The sequence below is a fragment of the Castor canadensis genome, chromosome 12 (assembly GCF_047511655.1).
Source record: "Castor canadensis chromosome 12, mCasCan1.hap1v2, whole genome shotgun sequence".
Lineage (NCBI taxonomy): Eukaryota > Metazoa > Chordata > Mammalia > Rodentia > Castoridae > Castor > Castor canadensis.
Genome location: NC_133397.1, coordinates 20,525,112 through 20,549,913, shown reverse-complemented (window position 1 = coordinate 20,549,913; position 24,802 = coordinate 20,525,112). Strand labels below are relative to the sequence as shown.

Sequence of the window (24,802 nt, the reverse complement as noted above, 5' to 3'; positions counted from 1 at the left end):
CCAAATGAATTTTTTAATTTTCTAAAGACTTTTCAAAGTCGGCATGGTGGTGTGTGCCTGTAATTCTATCATTTGGGAGGTTGAGGCAGAAGGACTGAGAGTTTGAGATCAGTCTTGGCTACATAGTAAGACCCTACTAAAGAAGAAGAAAAAGGAAGAAGGTAGTGGAGGAGGAAAAGGAGAAAGAGGAGGAGAGTGATCTTGGTATGGATGTGGATTTTAAGGTTGCCTCACCAAAGGGAGCATATTTTAATTTAGGAACAAACCAAATGAACTGAGACAGGCATTCTGTAAGATTGCTATTATTTTTATTGAGTCTTTCAGCAATATTAACTTCTGGGGAAAATACATTTGCAACAACTGTCAATTCATGGTATTACCATTCCTTAATTATCATAGGCACTGAGCTCAAAAATTAAATGAAGTTTAAAGCAGGTAAGGATAGAACAATTCTTGAGTGCTTTCCTCAGTCCTCACCCTGAAGGATTCCTGCCAGGAGGTAACTTCCTTGAAGCAGCCTTCTTTTGTGGGCCCCTTTCACAGGTCAAGAATCAGGATGTGCGCTCCTTGGTTGCTATAACCTTTTGAGGGTGATGACAGACATGAGTTCAGTGTGACACTGGGATGACGGGCTTCCAAAAGCAAACAGAGTTCCCTGGCTGAGTTGATCCCCCAAAGCCTGATTCTGCCAGAACTGAGGGACTCCACCTGAACCTCCTGCCTCAGCCTTTCCTCCCTCTATCTGGATTCAGAAACATGCAGAGATTCAGGTCAGAGCCAACCTTACCATGGATGGAGTAGATCACTAAGGTGTAGTATGATCTGAGAAACCCCTTGCGGTCCTGCTTTCAGTTGTTGATATCCTTGGAGTATTAATTTATACCAGGATTGCTGTGACTTAGACAATACTAGATTTCTTTCTCTCTTCAAATCTCTAAATTGCTATGCTCCACCTCACTATCAGCTGATGATCTCACTTCATTGAGACAGTGAAATAAACAGAAGTAAACAATCTTCCTTCACCAAGTTCACCAAACTAGTTTCCTCTGCATCCATATATTTTGCCTCCCCTGTCCCTACAATGGATAGACTGCCCTGCCTTCCATTTGAACCCCAGATCCCACCTCTTCACCAGTGAAGGACTCTGTTCTTGAAACCCTTTCTTTACTGGGCTCTGCAATATCATACTCTCCTTTCCTGCCACTCACTTCTTTCATGTGCCTTTGCTGGATCTGCCTCCTTATGCTGGCCTCTAACCTTAGGGTTCCTCAGGACTAGCCCACAACCTTCTTTTCTCACTCACTCCCAAGTGATCTCATGGTTTCATTTTTTGTTGTTGGGTGGTGTTGGGATTTGAACTGAAGGCCTCTAGCTTGCTATGCAGGTGCTCTACCCCTTGAGACTACTTCAGCCCTTTTTTGTCTTAGTTATTTTTGGATAGGGTTTCATGTTTTTGCCTAGAGTTGGCCTTGGACAGCAACTCACCTACTTATGCCTCTCAATAGCTGGGATTACAGGTGTGCCCCATCACAACTGGCCTGACCTCACAATTTCACCTATATAAGAATGACTCAAATGGACTCACCCCAGTCTGTCCCGACTTCCAGACTGCATCCACCTGCCTACTTCACAGCTACTCTGAAAGGTCGAATAAAACCTAAATGTTACCAAGTATACCTGAATGTTACTAAAATGTACTGATTTTAGTCTTAGTATCACTTACGCAATAGGTGCTACATTCCAAAGTAAGGTGTGTTCCCTCTGAATAAAGGATCCCTGCCTCTCCCCCAACTCTACTCCCAGTAGATGGGGTGGCCCACTGACTCCTCTCTTCTTGGAAGCCTGACAAATGAAGAAGTTCCCAGGTTCTCAGATTTTGGTCACAGCAATAGCTGCCTTGTGTATTGCAAAATAAGACTGACTGCCTCAGCTCTCACCACATCCTGCTCTTCATCCTTTTCTACCCCCAGGTTGAGGTTCAAGGAAGAAAGGTACCTTTCACAGTTGGCCTTTTTGGGACTTGGATTCTGGTAACAGAGAGGTTGTTTCTCCACAGAGTATGGCCCTTTGTTTCTGTAGGGAGGAACCAGAAAGGAAGGAATTCTCTTAACTCTCTACTTAATTGTAGCATTTAATATTTTTATTTAAACTTGAGGTTGATGAATTCTATATGAAGCTACATATTTTTATGAAAAAGAAACAATAAGTAGAATTACCTTGCTCTAGTATTATTTTTTTTTTGAAGTCTCTTTGTTGTGTAATCAAAGAAGCTGAGTGAAAGGCCTTCAAATGCCTTCATTGTAAACGAATGCCCCAGAGGTGTCCAGTTTGCTATCCCTAGGAATGTCTAACTGCTAAAGCCAAGCCTGGCTTCCCTACCCCTGCTGCCATAGCTGGGGCACATCTCTCATTCATGGAAGAGAATCCAGTCTTCCTCCTTTTTTCAGAGGAAACTCATAGACTTAAGCTTCTAGCTACTCCAACAATGCAAAATCCTCCTTCCTACTGGGCTTACTGCTATAAGAGGTCCTTAAAATCAAAATCCCTTCTTTTATACCATTTATAGAAATTAGGGTTAAGATTGTTGATTATTCTACAATCTTACTCAAATGTGTTGGTTCTGTTGGAGACAGTGGCAGTTATGGAGGTAAGGAACTACTCCTTGGACTCTAACGTACACAAGGGATTCTGAAACATTCTATCTTTTAAGGCCCAGTTTCAATACTGTCTTTTGTACCCCAATTCCCCTATTCAGGGGACAAAGCATATTGGTAAGCCATCTGTCCAGGACACTGACAAGTCCTCAGTGGTCAATTCCATCTCTAACATCATCTGTTCCTACTTTTTAATTTTTTCTGAGACAGGATCTTGCTGTATTGTCCAGGCTCAAATAACCCTCCTGCTTCAGCCCTGAGTTCTGAGTCTGGAGGTGTGTACCACTGCACCTAGCACCATCTATTTCTGCTTCAAAGCACTATGATCCCCATAAGGCAATTAGCCATGCCAGTGTCAAGCATCTTCTTAACAGCCCTCTTGCTTCTGCCGTGCTGCCTGCCCTGCTGAATTTATCAAATTCTGACCCTATTCAGGAAAACGAAAGGGGAATACTACAGTTCACTTTGGCACTTTTAGGAACAGAGAATTGTAGGCCAGCCTCCTACAAAATGAAATGTAAGCTCATTTTTCTTCCACCTTGCTAGGTTCTTTTTTTTGTTATCAATAGCTATACTGATGTATAATTTGCATACCATAAAATTTACCCATTTTAAGTGCACAAGTTAATGACTTTTAATACACTTAAGAGTTACTCGTCATTACCACAATCTAATTTTAGCACATTTCTACCAACCCTCAAACCTCATGCTCCTTCACAGTCATTTCCATTGCTACCCCAGCCCTAGGCAACCACTGTCTACCTTGTGTCTCTATAGTTTATCTTTTTTGGACAGTTTATCTAAAAAGAATCATACAACATTTGGTTTTTGGTGATTGGTTTCCTTCATTAAGTGTAATGGTTTTGAAATTCATCCATATTGTAGCATAGATAAGTACTTGCCAAATAATATTCCATTGTGTGGATATATCATATTTTACATATCCATTCATCAGTTGATGAACACTTGACTTTCTACTTTTGGGTTGTTGTGTATAATGATGCTAGTATAGTCCGATACTATCCTTGAGATGGATGTATGTTTTTATTTCTCCTGAGTTAAAGCTAGGAATTGAATTGATGGGTCGCAAGGTAATTTAGTGTTTAACATTTAGAGAAACTGCCAAACTATTTTCCTAAGTTGCTGCACTTTTTTACACTCTCTCTAGTAATGTGTGAGGGATCATGTTACTTTAACCAGATCATTACAAGTTGGGTAATGATGTGAAGAAACCTTACTTTCAATTCCATAACTAGCTAATTGGTATGATTTACCACGTGACATGCATAATAGTACGTACCACTTCTCTGCCCGTTAAATCTTCCGATTTTGGTACAGTATTGTTAGAGCTACTGCATAACAAAAGTAGTACCAAACTCCATTTATACTCCTCCAATTCAATTAAAATTTCCTAACTCTTAACTTTGGTACAAGTTGTCAACCACATCTCCCACCCCCCCAGCCCCAACCCAACTTGTTATTTCTGTGCAATTTGTTCCTTAAAATTAGAAAAGCCTGAGGAAAGTTGTTACTTCACCAGAAACAATGGTGAAAGCTGCCTAATGTCAGGTAGGCCACAAGGTGAGACCTTGGTGCTGACCCCGCAGTTCGATAGAATGGCTGGGAATGGCACTGTAGCCAAGCATTTTAAATGAAGGGCGAGTGAAGTGAAGCAATGGAACAACAGGCTTACTTGTAAATAACCGCCTTTTCTTCCTCCTGGGACTCCAGAAGATGAGAAGTGCTTGCCAAGGGTTTCACATCAAGACAACTATCATTAAAATTCACTTTCACTTTTAACCTTTAACAAGAGGACATGTGTGAGCACGTCTTGAAAACAATACCAGCTTGCTTTTATGCAGAAATTACTGTTACGCACAGCCTGCTATATGTATTATCCAAAATACCATTACTTTAAACTGAGATACATTCTCAGATGAGACTAACAGTTTAAGAGTCTCTGAAACCATGATGGAGATTGATTTACTATTCACTGAGAACCAAGAATAAGCCAGGAAAAGTTGAAACCTCTCCCTGTCTATTGGGAGCTATATGCTAATGTTTAAAGAAACCATAGAGATTGTGTCATTTATAAGCATAACTATGAAATGCTTTTCCTCAGACAGAATCAAAAACTACATTGTCTAATCTCTCTTGTCTTGTGGTGCCAGACAGGAGCCTTAAATTATTCCAGTCTTGCACCCATGCAAGAGTAGATTTAAAGGGCAGTTTTTGCCTGGTATACAGCACCCATTTTGCTGGCATAGATAAGAAACAGAATATAAGATAGCAATGTATACAATGTTTAAAAAAGGAAGGAATACAACCATGAAACTAAAAAGGCAGTGAGAACCTATTAGGAATGAACAAACATATGAGGGGTGTAGAGAATCTAAGAAATGGATATGGAAATCTAAGAAATTAAAATTTTAATATTTGACAGAACAAAGAAAGAATTAGCAAACAGGAAAATTCACCCAAAGAAATTACCTAAGGAGATGGGAAATATGAAGGGCATATTAAAATATTTTATTCATATACCACATACACACACACTCTGAACCCAGAAGCAGAACTAAAATGTGGGGGGAAAAGCAAATTAAAAGTGATCCTAGTATATTTTCCTGAACTGATGAAAAACATGAATGTAGAGATCCAGGAAGAACAACATATACCAGTGGATTAAATGAAAAGAATTCCATAAGTGGACATCTATAAAGAGAATGCAGGACCCCAAAGACAAGTTCTTAAAAGCAGCCACAGAGGAAGAACAAAAAGAACAACAGCAGACTTCTCAAAAATAACAACAGAGGACAAAAAATAAGAGAAAAAACATTAAGAGAAAATAAACATCAACTTAGAATTGTGCATGCCAATTATCTTTTTAAAATGAGAGTACAATGAAGATGTTTTAGTGAAACAAAATTTGAATTTTAAAGGTTGAATTTCAGGAAGTAGGAAAATGATCTGAGAAATGTGATGTCAGACAAAAAATGGAAAGTTTTGCCATTTGCAGGCAAATGGATGGAACTGGAGAACATCATCTTAACTGAAGTTATCCAAGCTCAAAAAGCCACAGGCTGCATGTTTTCCTCATGTGGAATATAGACCCAATACAAATGTAAGCAATATTATGAAAAACAGATCATTTACGAGAGAGGGAGGGTGAAAGAAGTTAAGAAGGTGAATATGGTTGATATGCTTCCTATACAAGAATGAATACAGATTTTTTTAAAACCTGTTGAAATCACCATAAGAAGGGGATTAAGGTAGAAAGGAGAAAAATAGAGGAGATGAACCAATTTGGGTTATAATACATATGTACATGGAAATGTCACAAGAAAACTCCTTATATAGCTATCTTAAACCAAAATGTCATTTTTTTTTCAAAAACAGAGAACAGGAGCACAAAATAGGTCCTATCTCAGGGGCTGGTACCAGTGGGAGGCAGGGGGATATACAAAAAGGGTAAAAGAGGGTGAATATGGTGAAAATATTATGTACACATATGTGAATGGAAAAATGAGACCTGTTGAAATTATTTCAGGAATCAGGGAAGAGGGAATAAAGGAGAATTGTGGAGGGGGTGAATTCACCCCCAATTGTAAGAACTCTTGTTAATGGCACAATGTACCCCCAGTACAACAGTAATAAAAAAAATTTAAAGACAGAAAATGGGACAGGATGCATATGTATTCCTTCCTCTATGTGCCTATTTCCCATATCTATATCTGCTACAAACTTCTGAAAGGATGTTTCCCCTTAGATATTCCAAAACTAGAAATCATTTTTTAATTTCTTTTGTGTGTGTGTGTGTGTGTGATACTGGGGTTTGAACTCAGGGTTTCCCAAACTTGCTACGCAGGTACTCAACCACTTGAGCCAAACCTCCAGTCCTAGAGATCATTTTTTTTAATTAATCATAGCTGAATGCCAGGGGCTCATACCTGTAATCCTAGCTATTTGGGAGACTGCGATCAGGAGGACTGTGGTTCAAGGCTAGCCTGGGCAAATACTCTGTGAGAACCCCATCTCCAAAACAGCCCAAGCAAAAGGGACTGGAGGTATGGCTCATGTAATAGAGCACCTGCTTTGCAAGTAAGAAGCCCTGAGTTCAAATGCCAAGTTCAAATCCCAGTACTGCCAAAAAAAAAAGAATGTTTGAGTTCAAGCACCAGTCCAACCAGAAAATAAATAAAATCATGAAACAGAACACTGTATTAGACAAGTCCTAAGAATCTAATGCTCCTCTTTGTTTTTCTGTTCTTATCTAAGATCTCACCTCTATCTAGTTTCTATTAGGCTGTGTGTCTCTCCTTTGTGCTTCCGTAATAACATATGCACATTAGTATTATTGTATTGCCACACTATGATAGAATTATCTGTTTAATATCTTCTCTGTTAGATTGTGAGATCTTTAAAAGCAATTACAACTCAATCCATGATGCTCTGAATGAATGAATTTAATGTGATGTTATGGGTTGGACTGTGTTCCTCCAAAAGATATATTCAAGTCCTTATCCCTACTATCTGTGAATTTGATGTTGTTTAGAAACAGGATCTTTGCAGATAAAATGAAGTTAAAACAAGGTAAAACTGATTAGGGTGTGCCCTAATGCAGTAATATATATCCTTGTAAGTAGAAGCAAATTTGGACCCAGACTCAAAAAGAAGACCAGGTGACAATGGAGGTAAAGACTGGAGTGATGAGGCTGCAAGCAAAGGAACACTAAGAAGTTATCGTTGTTGTTATTATAGATCAGTGGTTAGAACAGGAATTTAGTTTATGGAATTATTAAGAAAGGGGCAGATTAGAAGATTTAGGAGTAGACACAATAGGACCCAGTGCTGGTTTAGACAAAGGGAAAATGGAAGATAAAGAAGAATCCTAATGTTTCCTGTAACTTAGAAACTCAAAAGAAGAAAGTGAAATATAAGTAGAAAAAAATGAGGGGAGGGGGGCAAGTAAACCAGGCCCCTATGGCTCATGCCCGTAATCCTAGCTACTCAGAAGCAGAGATCAGGAGGCTTGGGGTTCAAAGTCAATCCGGGCAAATAGTTCATGAGACTTCATCTAAAAAAAAATCCATCAAAAGAAAGGTCTGGCAGAGTGGCTCAAGCAGTAAGAGCACCTGCCTAGTCAGCATGAGGCCCTGAGTTCAAACCCCATTGCTGCCAAAAAAAAAAACCCCAAAAACTAGAATATACTATCAAAGAACTATAGCACATTATTAATGGCTAACATGCATATAGTTGGAATCTGAAAAGGAAAAAAAAAAGCAGAGAGAAAAAAGCATGAGAAATATTTGAAGAGATATCTACCATTCACTAAAATGATGAAAATTATTTATGACTAAATTTTATAAAATATTTTTAAAATAATGAAAGGCAAAACCACAGATATGAGAATCTCAGAAAACCCTAATAGATAGAAAGAAAAAAGAATAACTAAACCTAGACACATCATAGTTTAACTAATAAAAACCAAAGATTCAGGTGGCTAAGAAAGAGAAATTTAGATGAGATTAATTTGATGTATATATTATATACATGTAAATATCACAATGAGACCTCTTTGTACAATTAATTTATGCTAATAAAAAGTTTTTAATGAACCAATGAAGAAATGGGCAAGTGAACTAAACAGAACTTTCTCAAAAGAAGAAATATTCAAATGGCCAAAAAACACATGAAAAAATGCTCACCATCTCTAGCAATAAAGGAAATGCAAATTAAAACCACACTAAGATTCCACCTCATCCCTGTTAGAATATCCATCATTAGCAACACCACCAACAAAGGGTGCTGGCGAGGATGCGGGGGAAAAAGGAACCTTCTTACACTGTTGGTGGGAATGTAAACTAGTACAACCCTCTGGAAAAAACTTTGGAGGCTACTTAAAAAGCTAAACATTGATCTACCATTTGATCCAGCAATACCACTCTTGGGGATATACCCAAAAGACTGTGACACAGCTTACTCCAGAGGCACCTGCACACCCATGTTTATTGCAGCACTATTCACAATAGCCAAATTATGGAAACAGCCAAGATGCCCCACTACTGACGAATGGATCAAGAAAATGTGGTATTTATACACAATGGAATTTTATGCAGCCATGAAGAAGAACGAAATGTTATCATTCGCTGGTAAATGGATGGAATTGGAGAACATCATTCTGAGTGAGGTTAGCCTGGCCCAAAAGACCAAAAATCTTATGTTCTCTCTCATATGTGGACATTAGATCAAGGGCAAACACAACAAGGGGATTGGACTTTGAGCACATGATAAAAGCCAAAGCACACAAGGGAGGGGTGAGGATAGGTAAGACACCTAAAAAATTAGCTAGCATTTGTTGCCCTTAATGCAGAGAAACTAAAGCAGATACCTTAAAAGCAACTGAGGCCAATAGGAGAAGGGGACCAGGAACTAGAGAAAAGGTTAGATCAAAAAGAATTAACCTAGAAGGTAACACACACACAGGAAATTAATGTGAGTCAACTCCCTGTATAGCTATCCTTATCTCAACTAGCAAAAACCCTTGTTCCTTCCTATTATTGCTTATACTCTCTCTTCAACAAAATTAGAGATAAGGCAAAATAGTTTCTGCCAGGTATTGTGGGGGTAGGGTGGAGAGGGAGGGGGCAGAGTGGGTGGTAAGGGAGGGGGTGGGGGCAGGGGGGAGAAATGACCTAAGCATTGTATGCACATATGAATAATAAAACAATAAAAAAAATAAAGTTTTAAAGAAAAATATTTGTTAAAAAAAGAAAACAAACATAAAGAGAAAATCTTGACATCATCCAATAAGAAAGAAACTCATAGAGAAACAAAGATAAAATTTACAGTAGATTTCTCATCAAACAATGAAAAATTTGAGTTCAGGGCAGCCACAGGCTGATGAGAAGCATTCAACCACAGAAGCTAGTCTGTACTTCCCACCTCCAGCCTTGCCCTAGCCCCTTCAGCCATCCCACACAGCTGAAGCAACCATTGGGAACCTCCAACCCCATTGCTCCAGACTCTCCAGTGACTCCTGATGGCATACAGGCCCCTCACCTGCCCAGCAGTATCTCCTGGGCAGAGATACTGTTCTCCCCACTCTCTCTTAGCACCTTCCTGGAGTCAGACAGACCTGGACTAGAATTTCATTTCTGCCTTTTAAAATCTGGGTATGACTTGAGCAAGATACTTCATTTTGAACCTCAGTTTCCTTATCCATGAAGCAGAAGCAATGGAGAAGACATTTTTCATGGGGCTGATAAAAAAGTTAGACATGTTGTTTATAAAGAGATTTTATGGAGTATTATTCAGCCATAAAGAAGAATGAAGCTATGTCATTGGCAGGAACACGGTAGAACTGAGGATCATCATGTTAGGTGAAAGAAGCCAGTAACAGAAAAATAGATGTTGCATGTCTTCTCTCAAACATGGAATGTAGATTAAGAAAAAAGACATCAAAATAGAAGGGAGGGCTACTTAGGGAGAGCTAGAACCAGCAGGAGTAGGACAAGAGAGGATGACAAGGGTACATAGTATGCCTGTATGAAAATGTCATAATGGTACCATTTTGTACGACTAATAAAAAAAACACTATAGTAAGTTGCATCTGGGGATGAAAAAACTGCCTGTGATGAGGATAATCTATGCCTCAAAGATGTGAAGGTTTTACAAGTGTTATTTATCAAAACTATGCAGTTAATGTCTGTGCCTTTCGATATATGTACATCCGACACACCATAAACAGGAAAAACGTAAAACTCCCAACTATGAAAAAGTTTATATCACTTTCAAAACCCAAGAAGTTCATAATGTCCATTGTGTTAATAATTACCTGCTCCTTTTACAAAATTCACTTTCTATGTATCTTGTGGGCACTTTAAGCCACTCATTTGAATTCATAAAGTGCCTTGAATTACAAATACTTGGGAATCTGGAATGCAGTTGAGCCTTCTCAATCTCTTTAAATTCTTTCATCGTATATATTTTGCCTGCAGGAAGATTAGTAATCTAAATTAGCACCCTTAAATGCAACTGCCATTGCTCTTGGGTTATGAAATCACATTAAGAGTTAGGAACTAAGTACCAGTTTCACACTGAAGAAGAGTTCTTTTTTCTTCATCCTTGTCATATTGTGCTTTTTTCAAAGGGTCACGAAATGGTGGGACTATAACCTACAAGAAAAGCATATCTCTGAGGACTGGATTACAGATCTGAGTATTCAACATTTTGAGCCAATCCTACGCATTCACATGTGCTCATAAGCCAGAAGAGACAAGAATACAGTATTTACAAACTACATGCCCGTTATATTTTTTAATAATATATGTTTTTTGGCAGTACTGGGGTCTGAACTCAGGGCCTCATGCTTACTAGGCCGGCACTCTACCACTTGAGCCACTCCAACCAGTCCTCATTATATATACATTTAACATATCATAAAGAGGTAGGGGCACTCCAATACCTCCCTTAACAAGACCCTATAGCCAAAAAGGTATGGTTAGCTCTCGTTTCAAAGTGTGAGTTCACAGGCTCAGAAGACCAAAAATCGTATGTTCTCCCTCATTTGTGGACTTTAGATCTAAGGCAAGTACAGCAATGTTGTTGGACTTGGGTCACATGACAAGGGGAGAGCACATACAGGAGATATGGGGATAGGTAGGAAACCCAAAACTTGAAAGTGTTTGATGTCCCCACTGTAGAGGAGCTAATACAGAAACCTTAAAGCGACAGAGGTTAACACGAGAAGGGGAACAGGAACCAGTGTAAAGATCAGTTAGAGATACATCAATTTGGGTTGTAACACATTTGTACATAGAAGCAATGCTAGGAATCTCTCTGTATAGCTACCCTTAACTCAACTAGCAAAAACGCTTTGTCTTTCTTATTATTGCTTATGTCTTCTCTTCAACAAAATTAGAGACAAGGGCAGAATGGGTTCTGCCTGGAAGCGAGGGGTTGGGGGGCAAGGGGGAAAAATGACCCAAACAATGTATGCACACATGAATAAATGAATTAAAAAAAAGTGAGTTAAATCTTCAAAAATTCTTTTGTCATTATCATATATCTCTAAAATTAAAAATTTCTTTTCAATGCACAAAAGAAAAAATATCTATATATTCATCTTAATCCTAGCACCTATAATAAACAACATAATTAACAATTATGCAAACTTAACCAAAACACTACTCAAAGTATAAATCATCTATGAGCTAAGGTATTAAAACACTAAATCTCTTTTAATGGCCAATGTTATTAATATCAAAATGATAGTTCTACTACTGTAGTTACATTCATGGTCTAGCCTAGACCATGAAATTTTACTGCAAGCTAAAAAAATCCCCATGGATCTTTCTAATAATAGTCAGATTCACTTTTCTGTGATAATTACAACACATAATATGACTATTTAGAGTTAAAATAATGGCCAGACTGCCCTCTAGAAGCTTGCTTTTACAGAAGTTCTGAAGAGTGCTACTTATAAGAAAACATTAGCTCATTATAAAAAGAGGCAAGAAGAGTACTGTCATTTTCACTATTTGTACATAACTTATTGATACATGAATCAAAAAGTCTAAAATCAAATTTTAAACTTTAAAGAGAGAAACAAAGGCTATTCTAAAGTTTTACCAATAATTATCAATCACAAGATTTTCCTATCTCTACTGACAAGTACTTGTGGACCTAGAACCTGAAAGGAAATATTATAACCCAGTGTTTCTCAAAAAATAATTTATTTCAAGACTTGTTCCTATCTCTAAAACACTTTTTAATGTATAGATTAAATCCATCACTATTTGCTATACTGGAACTAAAAACTAAGAAAATTTTCAATTGTTTATTAATTTAAAAATATAATAAGCCTATTATATTTAACATATCTTTTGTGAAAATCACTGTATTTTCCAAAAAAAATTTAGAAAAGTAACATTGTTTTTCATTTTTGTAAATTTCTTTTTTTTTTTTTTTTGGTGGGTCTAAGGTTTGAACTCAGGACTTCGCACTTGCAGAGCAGGTGCTCTATAGCTTGATCCACACCTACAGTTCATTTTTGTCTGGTTATTTTGGAGATGGGGGTCTTAGGAAATATTTGCCTTGGCTTTCCTCAAACCACAATCTTCTAGAACTCAGCTTCCCAAGTAGCAAGGACTATAGGCGTGAGCCACAAGTATCTGGCCATATCAGTGAATTTTTCTTACACTTCCAAATTAAAAATCCATTGGTCTATCCTGTACTTCAAATGAATTTTCCCCATGTATGATTTTATAATATCATGAATTGGTTACTTAGGGAAAACTGGATTACTGGAACAAGATCTTCCAGATGTTTATAATGCAAAATCAAATGATCACATTAATTAATATCATTACCAATCTCATCAGTAAAGTCTATTGAGTATTCAGATGCTATGATACTCATAATGGTGAATATAAGTTTTCCAAAATTCAAATGTTTTGCTTGAAAGCTACATTTTATTATTGGTAGCAAACATTGTTGGTAATTTTCCTTGAAGTGACAGGCTCACTTCATTTTCAAAAAAATGTTTATCAAACACCCAAAACTTAATAATCATAGCTTATAAATCTTTTTTTTCAAGTAAAAATGGTGTTTCATGCAAAAGAAAAAACCTAGCTGGCAGAATGGCACATGTTGTAAAGTGCCTGCCTAGTAAGGGTGAGGCTCTGCGTTCAAGCTCCAGTACTCCCAAAAAAAGAAAAAGAAAAAAACCCAACCAGTTCTCTCAACTTAATCATACTACATTCCAGTATACAGCCGAGGTGCTCTTTTGTGCGCTGCCATTTCATCACACAGAATATTAAAAAGACGCAGGTTCATTTTGGTTGGTCTGAGGCTGGCTCTGGGTCACATCCAGCCCAATTGCTGGGAAAGATTAAAAGGGGAAAACTGGGTACACTAGGTATTTCCACCAGGTGGCCCAGAAGTGGGAATACGGACAAGCTTACAGACTCTGAGGCAGCTCAGGAGCAAGGTCTTGGAGGAAGTGTCAGGGCATAAAGAGTACGAGGCAGGACACCAGAAACCCAGCCAGAGGAGTCTTCTAGAGACGCTTTCATGTGAAGTCTCTGCAGAACCTGAGCAAGTGCTGGATCTGAGGACATGGGATGGCAATGCTGGGCCCACAAACAAGGTCAGCATATGAACCATAGTGTCATGTGACCAAAAGGAATAACCTGCCACTACTTCAGCACCATCAGTGTAAATGTTAACCCACTGAAAATGGCAAAAATATTTACCACCATTATGGAGCTAGTTTTGGCCTAACAGATCCCTTAAAAGGGTCTTGGGATGGCAAGTGTCCATATATCTCACCCTGAGAACTCCTAAAACTTCGAAGTATTCAGATTATTTTAAAAAGTCATCCATAAGCTTCATTTAGAAAGGCAGCATGCAAAAAAACCCCAGAAAAATGAATTTAGTATTCACTACAGTACTATGTTCCTATGTTGAAACCTAATCACCAGTGCAACAGTACTAAGAGAAGGGGCTTTTAGGAGGTGACTAAGCCATGAGGGGGAGCCCTCCTGAATGAGAGAGCTTGTCTGCCCTTTCTACAATGTGAGTACACACAGAGGGGGCCATCCATGAGGAATGGGTTCTCACCAGATGTCAAATCTGCTGGCACTTTGATCTTGCACTTCCCAGGCTACGAATAATAAGCAATAAATTTTTGTTGCTTATAAATTACCCAGTCTAAGGTATTTTGTTATTAGGAGCAGGAATGGACTGAGATATTATAAAAAAGATCTGGTTTCAAATCTCAATTTCACTTTTATTATCTATGTTACTATTTAATGTTTTCAAGACTAAACTCTCAGTTTAATCCTCACCTACAAAAATAGGGACTACAGTGTGCGTGCAGACACACACATACCCCAATTTGAAAAAAATGTGCACAGGACATAAAATTCCTGTCCAAATGCCAGTAGCTTAAAATGTCTATGACCCAAGGTAGTTTGGGAGGAAGTTTTATTTTGTTTAATAATATCCACTATTATCAAAAGTGTGGAAAAGCCAGGAGCCATTGGCTCATACCTATAATCCTAGCTACTCAGGAAGCGGAGATCAGAAGGATCACAATTCAAAGCCAGCCTAGGCAAATAGTTGTTGAGACCCTATCTTGAGAATACCCAGCATAAAAAAAGGCTGGTGGAGTGGCCTAGTACCACCAAAAAAAAAAAAAAAAAAAAAAAAAAAAAAACAGTGTGGAAAAAATAGAGTCTGATGGAAGTATAAGTTTATACAAACAATCTAAAGGACAACTTCACAATATAAATCAAATATCATGCATACCCTTTAACTCAGCAATTCTTCTAGCAACTTATCCTAAGAAAAAAATTTTAAAATATCTAGCTGCAGAGCTGCTCATCATAAAGTCATTTGTAAGAGTAATACTCAAAAATAATCTTCATGTTCAAAATAGGGTATCTGTTGAAAAACTGATGGTATGGCAAAGTATAGTATATAATTAGAGACCATCTATGCTCTGTAGATTCATAGATGGTCTCTTGACAAATAATTATCTGTGCTCCACTTGCCTCACTTGTGAATTACCTTAGAAATGAAATAAATTTTTTGAAAAAATAGCATGTGCTCAGCATGTGCAAAGAAAAATCCGAGGGCTTGCTTAAGCCTTCAGGGTAAGGTAGCTGCTATTAATAATAGAAAACCAAGGAAAATTTTAAGTTATGTATTTACATTTCACAGAGAAGCAACCCATAAACTGTTGAAGTACAGGAGAAGCTCATTATAAAACTAAATGTATGAGATAATCCTATTCTTATAAAATAAAAATGTGTACTATAGAAAACAAAGAAAAAAGCCTAGAAGGATATATAGAAAACTGTTAGTGAGTTAGTTCTGGGTAACAGAATTGTAAGTGTTTTTTAATTTTCTGTATTTGAAAATCAATTTTCTCATCTACTGATTATAAAATGTATTACTTTTATAACAAATTTAAATCCATGAAAAATTTTAAATATTACCTATTACACAATATTTTCAAATTTTACAAAGATTTAATTTATTTTGATTTTTGGGTTTTTTTGCTACATCTTGAGATATGAATACAAACAACTATTCTTAAGATGTTATTGCATTAATGTTACTAATTCATTAAAGGATAATTCATGTATCAGAGCTGCTCAAAACAACCAGACACATACTATCAAAGTTAAAATAGAGAATCTACCCTACCTTCATAAAATTAGGGTCCTCTTTGCTCATATAAAAAGGATCATACTCTTTTGGATCATAATGTTGTATGAATACATTTCCCTGTAAGAAGGAAATAAAACCACATGTAATAAATTAATTGTGAGCATTGTCAGGTCTAGAAAGTCAAACACACAGTTCCATTCTTGTGCTTCAAAATGGGTCAGTGGCTGGAGATGTAATTCAGTGGTCAAGTGCTTGTCTAGCATAAGTGAAGCACTGGTTCCATCCCCAGCAACACACACACACACACACACACACACACACACAATGGCAAATGGCATCCATGGCAAATACAAAAGGAAAAAAAAGACCACACACACACACATACTGGCAAATGGCATCCATGGAAAAAAAAGAAAACACACACACACACACACACACACACACACACACACACAATGGCAAATGGCATCCATGGCAAACACAAAAGGAAAAAAAAGACCAATCTGAAACTACATTTATTTAAGTAACAAACCAATATTGTATCAATGGAAGGGATCTACTTAAAATCTGTAATATTTTAATGAAGAATGTTCACACACTAAAAGATTTGAGAATGCTTGTAAATGCTTACTAATCAAGACTCTCCAGTATTTTTTAAATGCCAGAACAGAAATATTTAATAGTTTCACAAATAACCAAGCTCTAGAACAAAGGAAAAATATGTTCTAAACCTAGAGTTGAAATTTTTTAAATTAACTAAAATTAACAATTATAAGGAAAATGGTTGTAATGTACACAGTTAAACCTTTTGCACATGCACTGGGTGTAAGAACACTTTGTCAGCTGGGCATGGTGGCACTATGATTCCAGCACTTGGGAGGCTGAGGCAGTTGGATCTAGAGTTCAAGACCAGCCTGGGCTACACAGTGAGACCCTGTCTCAAAAATAATAGTAATAATAATAATATTTTGTCTATAACAGAGTATAGATTGTACATATGTAAGGAGGAAAGGGCAGGCTGCTTGGGTGATTAAACAGCAAGTGAACAAATATAACCGTAATTTTTAGGCAGGCACTCTACCATGTGAGCCATTCCCCCCACCTATTACCATAATTTTTAAACAAACTGAAAAAAGTATCAAATGATCTCTTAGTACCGTTTTATTTACATATTTCACAAAACTATCTGATTCCTCTTGTCTCCTTTTTTTAATCTTCTTATATGAACAAACTTTTTCTAAAACTTTCTTCTGTAGAGGATCTGCCACATGGTCAGCCCATCTTTTATATAACATCTCTTTTCTTCTTGTATTTAAGAAGTCGTGATGATGTAAATACTTGTCTAGTTCCTAGTAAACAATGACAGGAAAGAAGAATATTATCATCCTGAAGTTATCTTGTTCTAAAATCTTCTAAAACTTAAACTTTGTGAGTTTAAGTTATTCCTAAGAATAATATCCACAAAAGCTTTCATTAAGTCAAGCATTTATTTGCCTCTAATATTTGATATTCACTATGCTGGAAACAAAAAATACATAGATAACTGATACAACATGCCTGCTTTCCCTAGGGAGACAGACTAAAAAAAAATTTACAACACAGTGGGAGGAGAGGCAATACGGCAATATTGCATATTATGGTAACTAAACACGTAGAACAGAGACAAACCATTTTCTAGAATCTTACAGGATTCCTCAAAAAGTTCAACAGAATTACTTACATAACTAAGCAATTCCATGCCTAGCTATATACCCTAAGCATTAAATACAGGCAGTCAAAGTGCTATTTGCACACCAATGTTCATTTCCACATTCACAACAGCCAAAAGGGGGAAACAACACACATTTCACCAACAAATGAATATAAACAAAATGCAGCATACAGTACACATACAATGGCATATTATTCACCATAAAATGGAATGAAGTACTGGTATATGCCACAACATGAATGAATCCTGACAATAATAGGCCAAAGTGAAAGAAGGCAGATAAAAAAAGGACAAATATTAGACTGGAGGTATGGCTCAAGCAGTAGAGTGCCTGATTTGCAAGCGTGAAGCCTGAGTTCTAATCCCAGTCCCACAAAAAAAAAAAAAAAGACAAATATTGTAGGATTCCACATATAGAAATATCTAGAATAAGCAAAGTTCACAGAGACAGATTACAGGTTATCAGAAGCTTGGGGGAAAAGCAAATAAGGAGTCACTACTTTCTGAGTACAAAGTTTCAGTCTGAGGTGATAAAAACATCTAGGAAATAGTGGGGATGGTTATACAACATTGAATTCACAATGTTGTATAACACTGGTACTCTCAAAATGGCTAAAATGGCAACTTTTATATAGTTTATCTTTTTACCACATGGGACAAAATGATTTAATTAAATTTTTTTTCAAAGTGGGAGATATTTGGGCTCAGTCTTAAAGAATAAGAGGTTATTTGGATTGACAGAGTGGCTCAAGAGGTAGAGCACCTGCCTAACAAGCATGCAGCCCTGAGTTCAAGCCCTTGTACCACCAAAAAAGAAAATAGGAAAAGGATGACAGAATAAGAAAGACTATTCTTTTTTTTTTTAAGTACCTTATTTTTTTTTTCATATGTGCATACAATGTTTGGGTCATTTCTCCCCCCTCTCCCCACCCCCTCCCTTACCAACCACCCTGCCCCCTCCCTCTCCCCCCTACCCCCTCAATACCCAGCAGAAACTATTTTGCCCTTATCTCTAATTTTGTTGAAGAGAGAGTATAAGCAATAATAGGAAGGAACAAGGGTTTTTGCTGGTTGAGATAAGGATAGCTATACAGGGAGTTGACTCACATTGATTTCCTGTGCGTGTGTGTTACCTTCTAGGTTAATTCTTCTTGATCTAAACTTTTCTCTAGTTCCTGGTCCCCTTCTCCTATTGGCCTCAGTTACTTTTAAGGTATCTGCTTTAGCTTCTCTGCGTTGAGGGCAACAAATGCTAGCTAGTTTTTTAGGTGTCTCACCTATCCTCATACCTCTCTTGTGTGCTCTCGCTTTTATCATGTGCTCAAAGTCCAATCCCCTTGTGTGTTTGCCCTTGATCTAATGTCTGCATATGAGGGAGAACATACGATTTTTGATCTTTTGGTCCAGGCTAACCTCACTCAGAAAGATGTTCTCCAATTCCATCCATTTACCAGCGAATGATAACATTTCGTTCTTCTTCATGGCTGCATAAAATTCCATTGTGTATAAATACCACATTTTCTTGATCCATTTGTCAGTAGTGGGGCATCTTGGCTGTTTCCATAATTTGGCTATTGTGAATAGTGCTGCAATAAACATGGGTGTGCAGGTGCCTCTGGAGTAAGCTGTGTCAGTCTTTTGGGTATATCCCCAAGAGTGGTATTGCTGGATCATATGGTAGATCAATGTTTAGCTTTTTAAATAGCCTCCAAATTTTTTTCCAGAGTGGTTGTACTAGTTTACATTCCCGCCAACAGTGTAAAAGGGTTCCTTTTTCCCCCCGCATCCTCGTCAACACCTGTTGTTGGTAGTGTTGCTAATGATGGCTATTCTAACAGGGATGAGGTGGAATCTTAGTGTGGTTTTAATTTGCATTTCCTTTATTGCTAGAGATGGTGAGCATTTTTTCATGTGTTTTTTGGCCATTTGAATTTCTTCTTTTGAGAAAGTTCTGTTTAGTTCACTTGCCCATTTCTTTATTGGTTCATTAGTTTTGGGATAATTTAGTTTTTTAAGTTCCCTATATATTCTGGTTATCAGTCCTTCGTCTGATGTGTAGCTGGCAAATATTTTCTCCCATTCTGTGGGTGGTCTCTTCAGTTTAGAGACCATTTCTTTTGATGAGCAGAAGCTTTTTAGTTTTATGAAGTCCCATTTATCTATGCTATCTCTTAGTTGCTGTGCTGCTGGGGTTCCATTGAGAAAGTTCTTACCTATACCTACTAACTCCAGAGTATTTCCTACTCAAGAAAGACTATTCTTAAAGAGGGACAGAGAGAGAGAAAGACAGAGAGAGAGATAGAGAGATGCCACAGTAAAGAGGTCAAAGTGTGGCAGAATCTGGTCCAAATGGCAAGTAGCCAGCAAAAAAGATGCCTAGTCATTCCCAGGAAAATTTCTCATCCACCTTCCACATGACATTACATGATTTCTAGGGTTACTGTGAAGGTGAAAAGGAAAAATATAAAATTTTAAGATCCCTGAGAGGTTCTCTAGCCATGTCCCTTCCTAATTTCAGATCATAGCCACTTCAGATATTCTCAATGATAAGTCCTTTCCTTTTCAAAGAACTCTGAAGAAAATTCTTAAAAATAGATTAGCAGTCTTAGTATACTTCACATGGACATTCTTTTATCAAACTAGTTAAGCCCATTCTGCTTCAGTTAAACCCTCATGCCTTACTATGTATACCTGAGGAATAATTAGCCAGGTGTTCTGTTCATAGCCCTTAAGGATTAGTCTGCCTATAGTGACTAGTAGAACCCCCACTAAGATAAAGGAGCAAGTGAGTGAGGTGACAATCTTATGCTATGTCTGTTGAAGGAATCCCTCCAAAGTAAAGGAAAAGGGGGAAGTCCATTAAAACATTCCCAGAGATCCCTTAAGGTTAATCCCATGTGCTGATGATGTTTTTCATTCTTTCGATTTTCTGTATTCTCTAAAATTTTCATAGGATACACTACATTGATAATGAAAAAATATTTTTTAATGGAGATGCATTTCGTAGCCAGTTCTTACCTTAATTACATAATTTTCTCTATATAAAATTGATTGAATAGCTGCATCAGTATCTTCTTTAGCTAAGGCCTAAAAGGACAAATGAAACTTTGAAAATCAAATCTCAAAAACATTAAATTATTAGTATTATCTGGACTTGTTTTTTATATATATATATATGCCATAAAAATATGAGGTTACTTTCTAGCATAGAATTACATTTGAAATCCCCTCATAATTACATAAAACAAAATATTCTCAGGGCTCTGGCTCTGGCTATAGCTTAGTGGAAGAGCACATGCTCAGCATGTGCAAGACCCCGGTTCAATCCCCAGCTCCCCAGCACCGTAAAAATTAAGAAAGAAAAAGAAAGTCATCTCAAATTAACTGTCAGTGGAAACAGTTGTCCAGTTTTACCAATTTTATTTCCAGAACAAATGAGAAAAATCTCATAAACTAAGAACTATCCTTCCCGTCAATGCCCACAAAAATTAAGGTTCATGCAAGTTAAGAAACAACTAGAAGCCTAGAAAATCCTGAGCCAAACAATAATTTAAACTCCTTCCTTCCTTCCTTCCTTCCTTCCTTCCTTCTTCCTCCTTGCCTCCCTCCCTCCCTTCTTCCCTTCCTCCCTCCCTTCCTCCCTCCCTACCTCCCTCCCTTCCTCCTTCTGGATGGTACTAGCTTAATTTAGTGAAAATATTATCATGCTCTTAGATAGATCCATAAGACAGGAAGAGAGGAAGTAAGGGAGGGAAGGAGGGAGGAACAAAGGAAGGGAGGGAGAGAGGGAGGAAGAATAGAGGGAAGGAGGGAGGGAGGAGGGAAGGGGCATGGAAAGAAGGGAGGGGAAGAAGGGAGGAGAGGGGAGGGGAGAGGAAGGGAGGAAGACTAAAATTTGGCCAGGAGTAGTGGCACACACCTGAAATACCAGCTAGTCAGCAGGTGGTAATCAGGAGGATCATGGTTCCAGGCCAGCCTGGACAAAAAGTTAGCAAGACTCCATTTCAACCAACAAGCTGGGCATCGCGGTGTTGTGCCTGTGATCCAGCTATGCAGGAGGCATAGGTAGGATCACAGTCCGAGGCTGGCCCTGGGCAACAATATGAGGTCTTACCTGAAAAGTAACTAAAGCAAAAAATGGCTGGCGGCATGACTCATGAGCATCTATCACAAGGTCCTGAGTTCAAACCCCAGTACCAAAAATGAAAGAGAGAGGAGAGAGAGGAGAGAGAGAGAGAGAGAGAGAGAGAGAGAAAAAACTTTCAAGTTTGTTGAAAACTGTAAGCCTAGAGATACAAGTTCAATGAACTCCAAGTGGAGGAGAAACTAGAACCCTTGTACATTTACACTGGGAATGTAAAACAGTACAATCACTGTGAGAAGCCGTTTAGTGGCTATATGATCCAGCAATTCTACTCCTAGGCTACATAACCAAGAGAACAGAAAACATATGGTCACACAAAAACTTGTACACAAATGTTCTTAGGAGCATTATTCTAAGAGCAACAAACTAGACACAACTCAAATTTTGAAAGTAAAAATAAGATGCAGTATACAAACAGTGGGATAGTATTTGGCCATAATAGGAATGAAATAATGACACCTGCCACAACATGAGTGAACCTTGAAAACATCATTCTAAGTGAAAGAACAGTCACAAAGAACCACATACCATATGGTTCATTTTTATGAAATGTTCAGAACAGATGGGCAAATCCAGAGTCAGAAAAGAGATTATTAGAGATGTCTACAGCTGGAGAGAAAGGAGAATGGGAAGTGACTGCCAAAGGATATAAATTTTCTTTTGGGAATGATGAAAATATTATAGAATTAGGAGAATGGTGACAGTTGCACAGCCGTGTGAATATACTACAAAACACTGAATTAAACACTTTAAAATGATGACTTTATAGTTTGTGAATAAATCTCATTAATAAAAGTTCAACACTGCAAAAAAAAAAAAAAAAAAAAACCTCAGTTTTAAAACTGACAAAATATTTGAACACTTCACCAAAGAAGAGATATAAATGGGAACTAAGACTTAAAAAGATGCTGAGCACCAGTGGCTCACGCCTGTAATCCTGACTACTTGGAAGGCTGAGATGAGGAAGATCACTGCTCAAGGCCAGCCCAGGCAAATATTTTGAGACTCCATATTCAAAATCACCAAAGCAAACTGAACTGGAGGTGTGGCTCAAGTAGAGTGCCTGCTTTGTAAGTGTGAAGCCCTGAGTTCAAACCCAGTCCCACCAAAAAAAAAAAGACTTGAAAAGACACTCAACTTTAGTCATTAGAGAAAAACAAATTTTAAACCACAGTGAGATAACAGTAATGTTGGCTAGAATATGAAACAATTCTCACATTGCTAGTGGGAATGTAAAATAATTTAATGATTTTGGAAAACAGTTTGGCAACTTCATAAAAAGTAAATTTCATTATTCAGAACTATATGACCCAGTCATTCCACAGGTAGATATCTAAGAGAAATGAAAGCCTATGTTCACACAATGATATGCACGTGAATGTTCCTATCAGCTTGATTTATAATAGCCCCAAACTGTAAACAACCCAAATGTCCATCAATGGGGTGGACAAAGTCATATAATGAAGTAACATTTGGCAAAAACAGGAATGAAGTATTGATACATACAATATGGACCAATTGCAAAATAATTATGAGGGAAAGAAAGCAGATAAAAGGAATACATGCTGTAAGTTTCCATTTGCATAAAAAATTTTAAATGCAAAATAAACAATAGTGACAGAAAGCAAAGCAGTGGTTGTAGGGAGTGAAGGGGTGGATTACAAAGGAATATGATGAGGAGGTAACTTTAGGGGCACTGAATATATTATCTTAATTCATGGTGATGATTTCATGTTTGTATACATATGTTAAAACTCATCGAAGTGTACATTGCAAATATATGCAATTTATTGTCTATCAATTATACCTTAATAGAAACTATAAAAAAAGAAAAATAAACTACAGCATATCAAAATTTGGGTAATGCAGCTTCAAAAGAACTTTACAGTTTTGTTATATTAGAAAAGGTATACAGGCCTGGTGCTGGTCACTCACTCCTATAATCCTGGCTACTTGGGAGGCTGAGAAGAGGAGAATCACTGTTCAAGGCCAGTCTGGGCAAGAGACCCCATCTCCAAAATAACCATAGCAAAATGGGCTGGAGACGTGGCTCAAGTGGTAGAGCATCTGTTTGCAAGTATGAAGCCCTGAGTTCAAACCCCGGTTCCACGAAAAAAAAAGTATGTAATAATGACCTCTAATTCCATGTTAAGAAGCTAGAAAATGAAGAGCAAAGTAAATAAATACAAAGTTAGTAAAGCAAAGAGAATGAAATAGAAAACAAACCAAAGGAATAAAACATATTTAGTACAAACCACTTCTCACTGCAACTACTCAAGTAAGAACCTCAAAATGCCATATAATTATACCTCCATGAAAGAAAGCGGCTGTGGTTCCAACCACTCTTTTGAGCTCTTGAGCTTGGGAAGTGTGCCAGTTACCAGATCATCACTGTCTACATCTTTCATTGTGGTCACAAGTAACAGAGCCCCTAGAAAAACTAAAAATTAGCTTATTTAGTCATGAAAATTCATAATCTTCCTATTCTGCCTTCTGTTTAACAATGAATACTCATGGCATTGACTGGAGCCTTCCCTCCCCTTAGGCTGAGTGTCATCAAGTCCTGGAAGCAGGTCTGAACCCACTCCAGCCTCTCCTCCCACGCTCTGTGCCTTTCAAGCCAGTGTGGCCGTCAGCCTGGCCTGTAGCAGCCCCATTCGGAGGTTTCTAACTTTGGTCGCCATGAATGAGGACAGCTGCAACATCCGGTTACTGTAGCACAGACTGAGCCCTCAGAGACGGAAGCTTGGGGCTTCCGGCCTAACATCTTCAAAGCCCTCCCCGGGGCCCGCAGAGGAGGGAGAAGTTGTCATTGGAGTACCCACTCCCTCTCAACCCCGCACCCGGGTAGGGCAGGGCCTTGGGCACGGACTCTCAAAAATCTAGGGCCCAGAGCAGTCCCAAAGCTATGGCGACCAAACCGGCGCAGGCCCGCAGCCTCGCCCAAACTCAGCCCGTCGCTTCAGAACATCAGAACGTACGCGGCGTCCGACGTCTCCTGCGCACCGCTCCACGCCCCTCCCAGCGCGCGGTGACGCAAGCGCGCACGCACGTGGCCACGCCCAGGAGGGCGGAGGGGGCCAGTTTGCCTGCTCGCCGCCTGACGTTGCTGTC

At 38.1% G+C, this 24,802-nt stretch overlaps 1 protein-coding gene across 10 annotated transcripts; it reads right to left on the bottom strand.

Moving 5' to 3' along the window:
* Window positions 1-286: 286 nt before the first annotated feature.
* LOC109703024 (protein FAM228B) lies at window positions 287-24,778 on the bottom strand. 10 transcript variants are annotated; one of them, XM_074049292.1, is made up of 11 exons: window positions 24,670-24,778; window positions 23,998-24,128; window positions 20,563-20,631; window positions 16,991-17,182; window positions 15,870-15,950; window positions 10,741-10,828; window positions 10,489-10,645; window positions 4,348-4,455; window positions 1,996-2,073; window positions 1,586-1,638; window positions 287-581 (listed from the first exon to the last, which is right to left on the bottom strand). In XM_074049292.1, the coding sequence occupies exons 2-10, from the start codon at window positions 24,094-24,096 to the stop codon at window positions 1,623-1,625; spliced, it is 888 nt and encodes a 295-aa protein (XP_073905393.1). In that variant the 5' UTR covers window positions 24,097-24,128; window positions 24,670-24,778; the 3' UTR covers window positions 287-581; window positions 1,586-1,622. The 10 variants fall into 10 exon arrangements, with proteins under 10 accessions (XP_073905393.1, XP_073905389.1, XP_073905391.1 ...); XM_074049288.1 differs by having other exon boundaries at window positions 23,998-24,119; window positions 24,561-24,696; XM_074049290.1 differs by having other exon boundaries at window positions 23,998-24,119; window positions 24,670-24,694.
* Window positions 24,779-24,802: the final 24 nt, after the last annotated feature.

Bases quoted from the DNA above. Each gene is read 5' to 3' on its own strand.
- LOC109703024 (XM_074049292.1), bottom strand. From the start codon at position 24,096: ATGAAAGATGTAGACAGTGATGATCTGGTAACTGGCACACTTCCCAAG. The intron at 4,456-10,488 runs GTAATTATTAAC...CTCTTGTTAAAG, and splicing joins GAATTTTGTAAAAGGAGCAG to GTTAAAAGTGAAAGTGAATT. The intron at 2,074-4,347 runs GTAAGCCTGTTG...TCCTCCCTACAG, and splicing joins GAAAAGGCGGTTATTTACAA to AAACAAAGGGCCATACTCTG.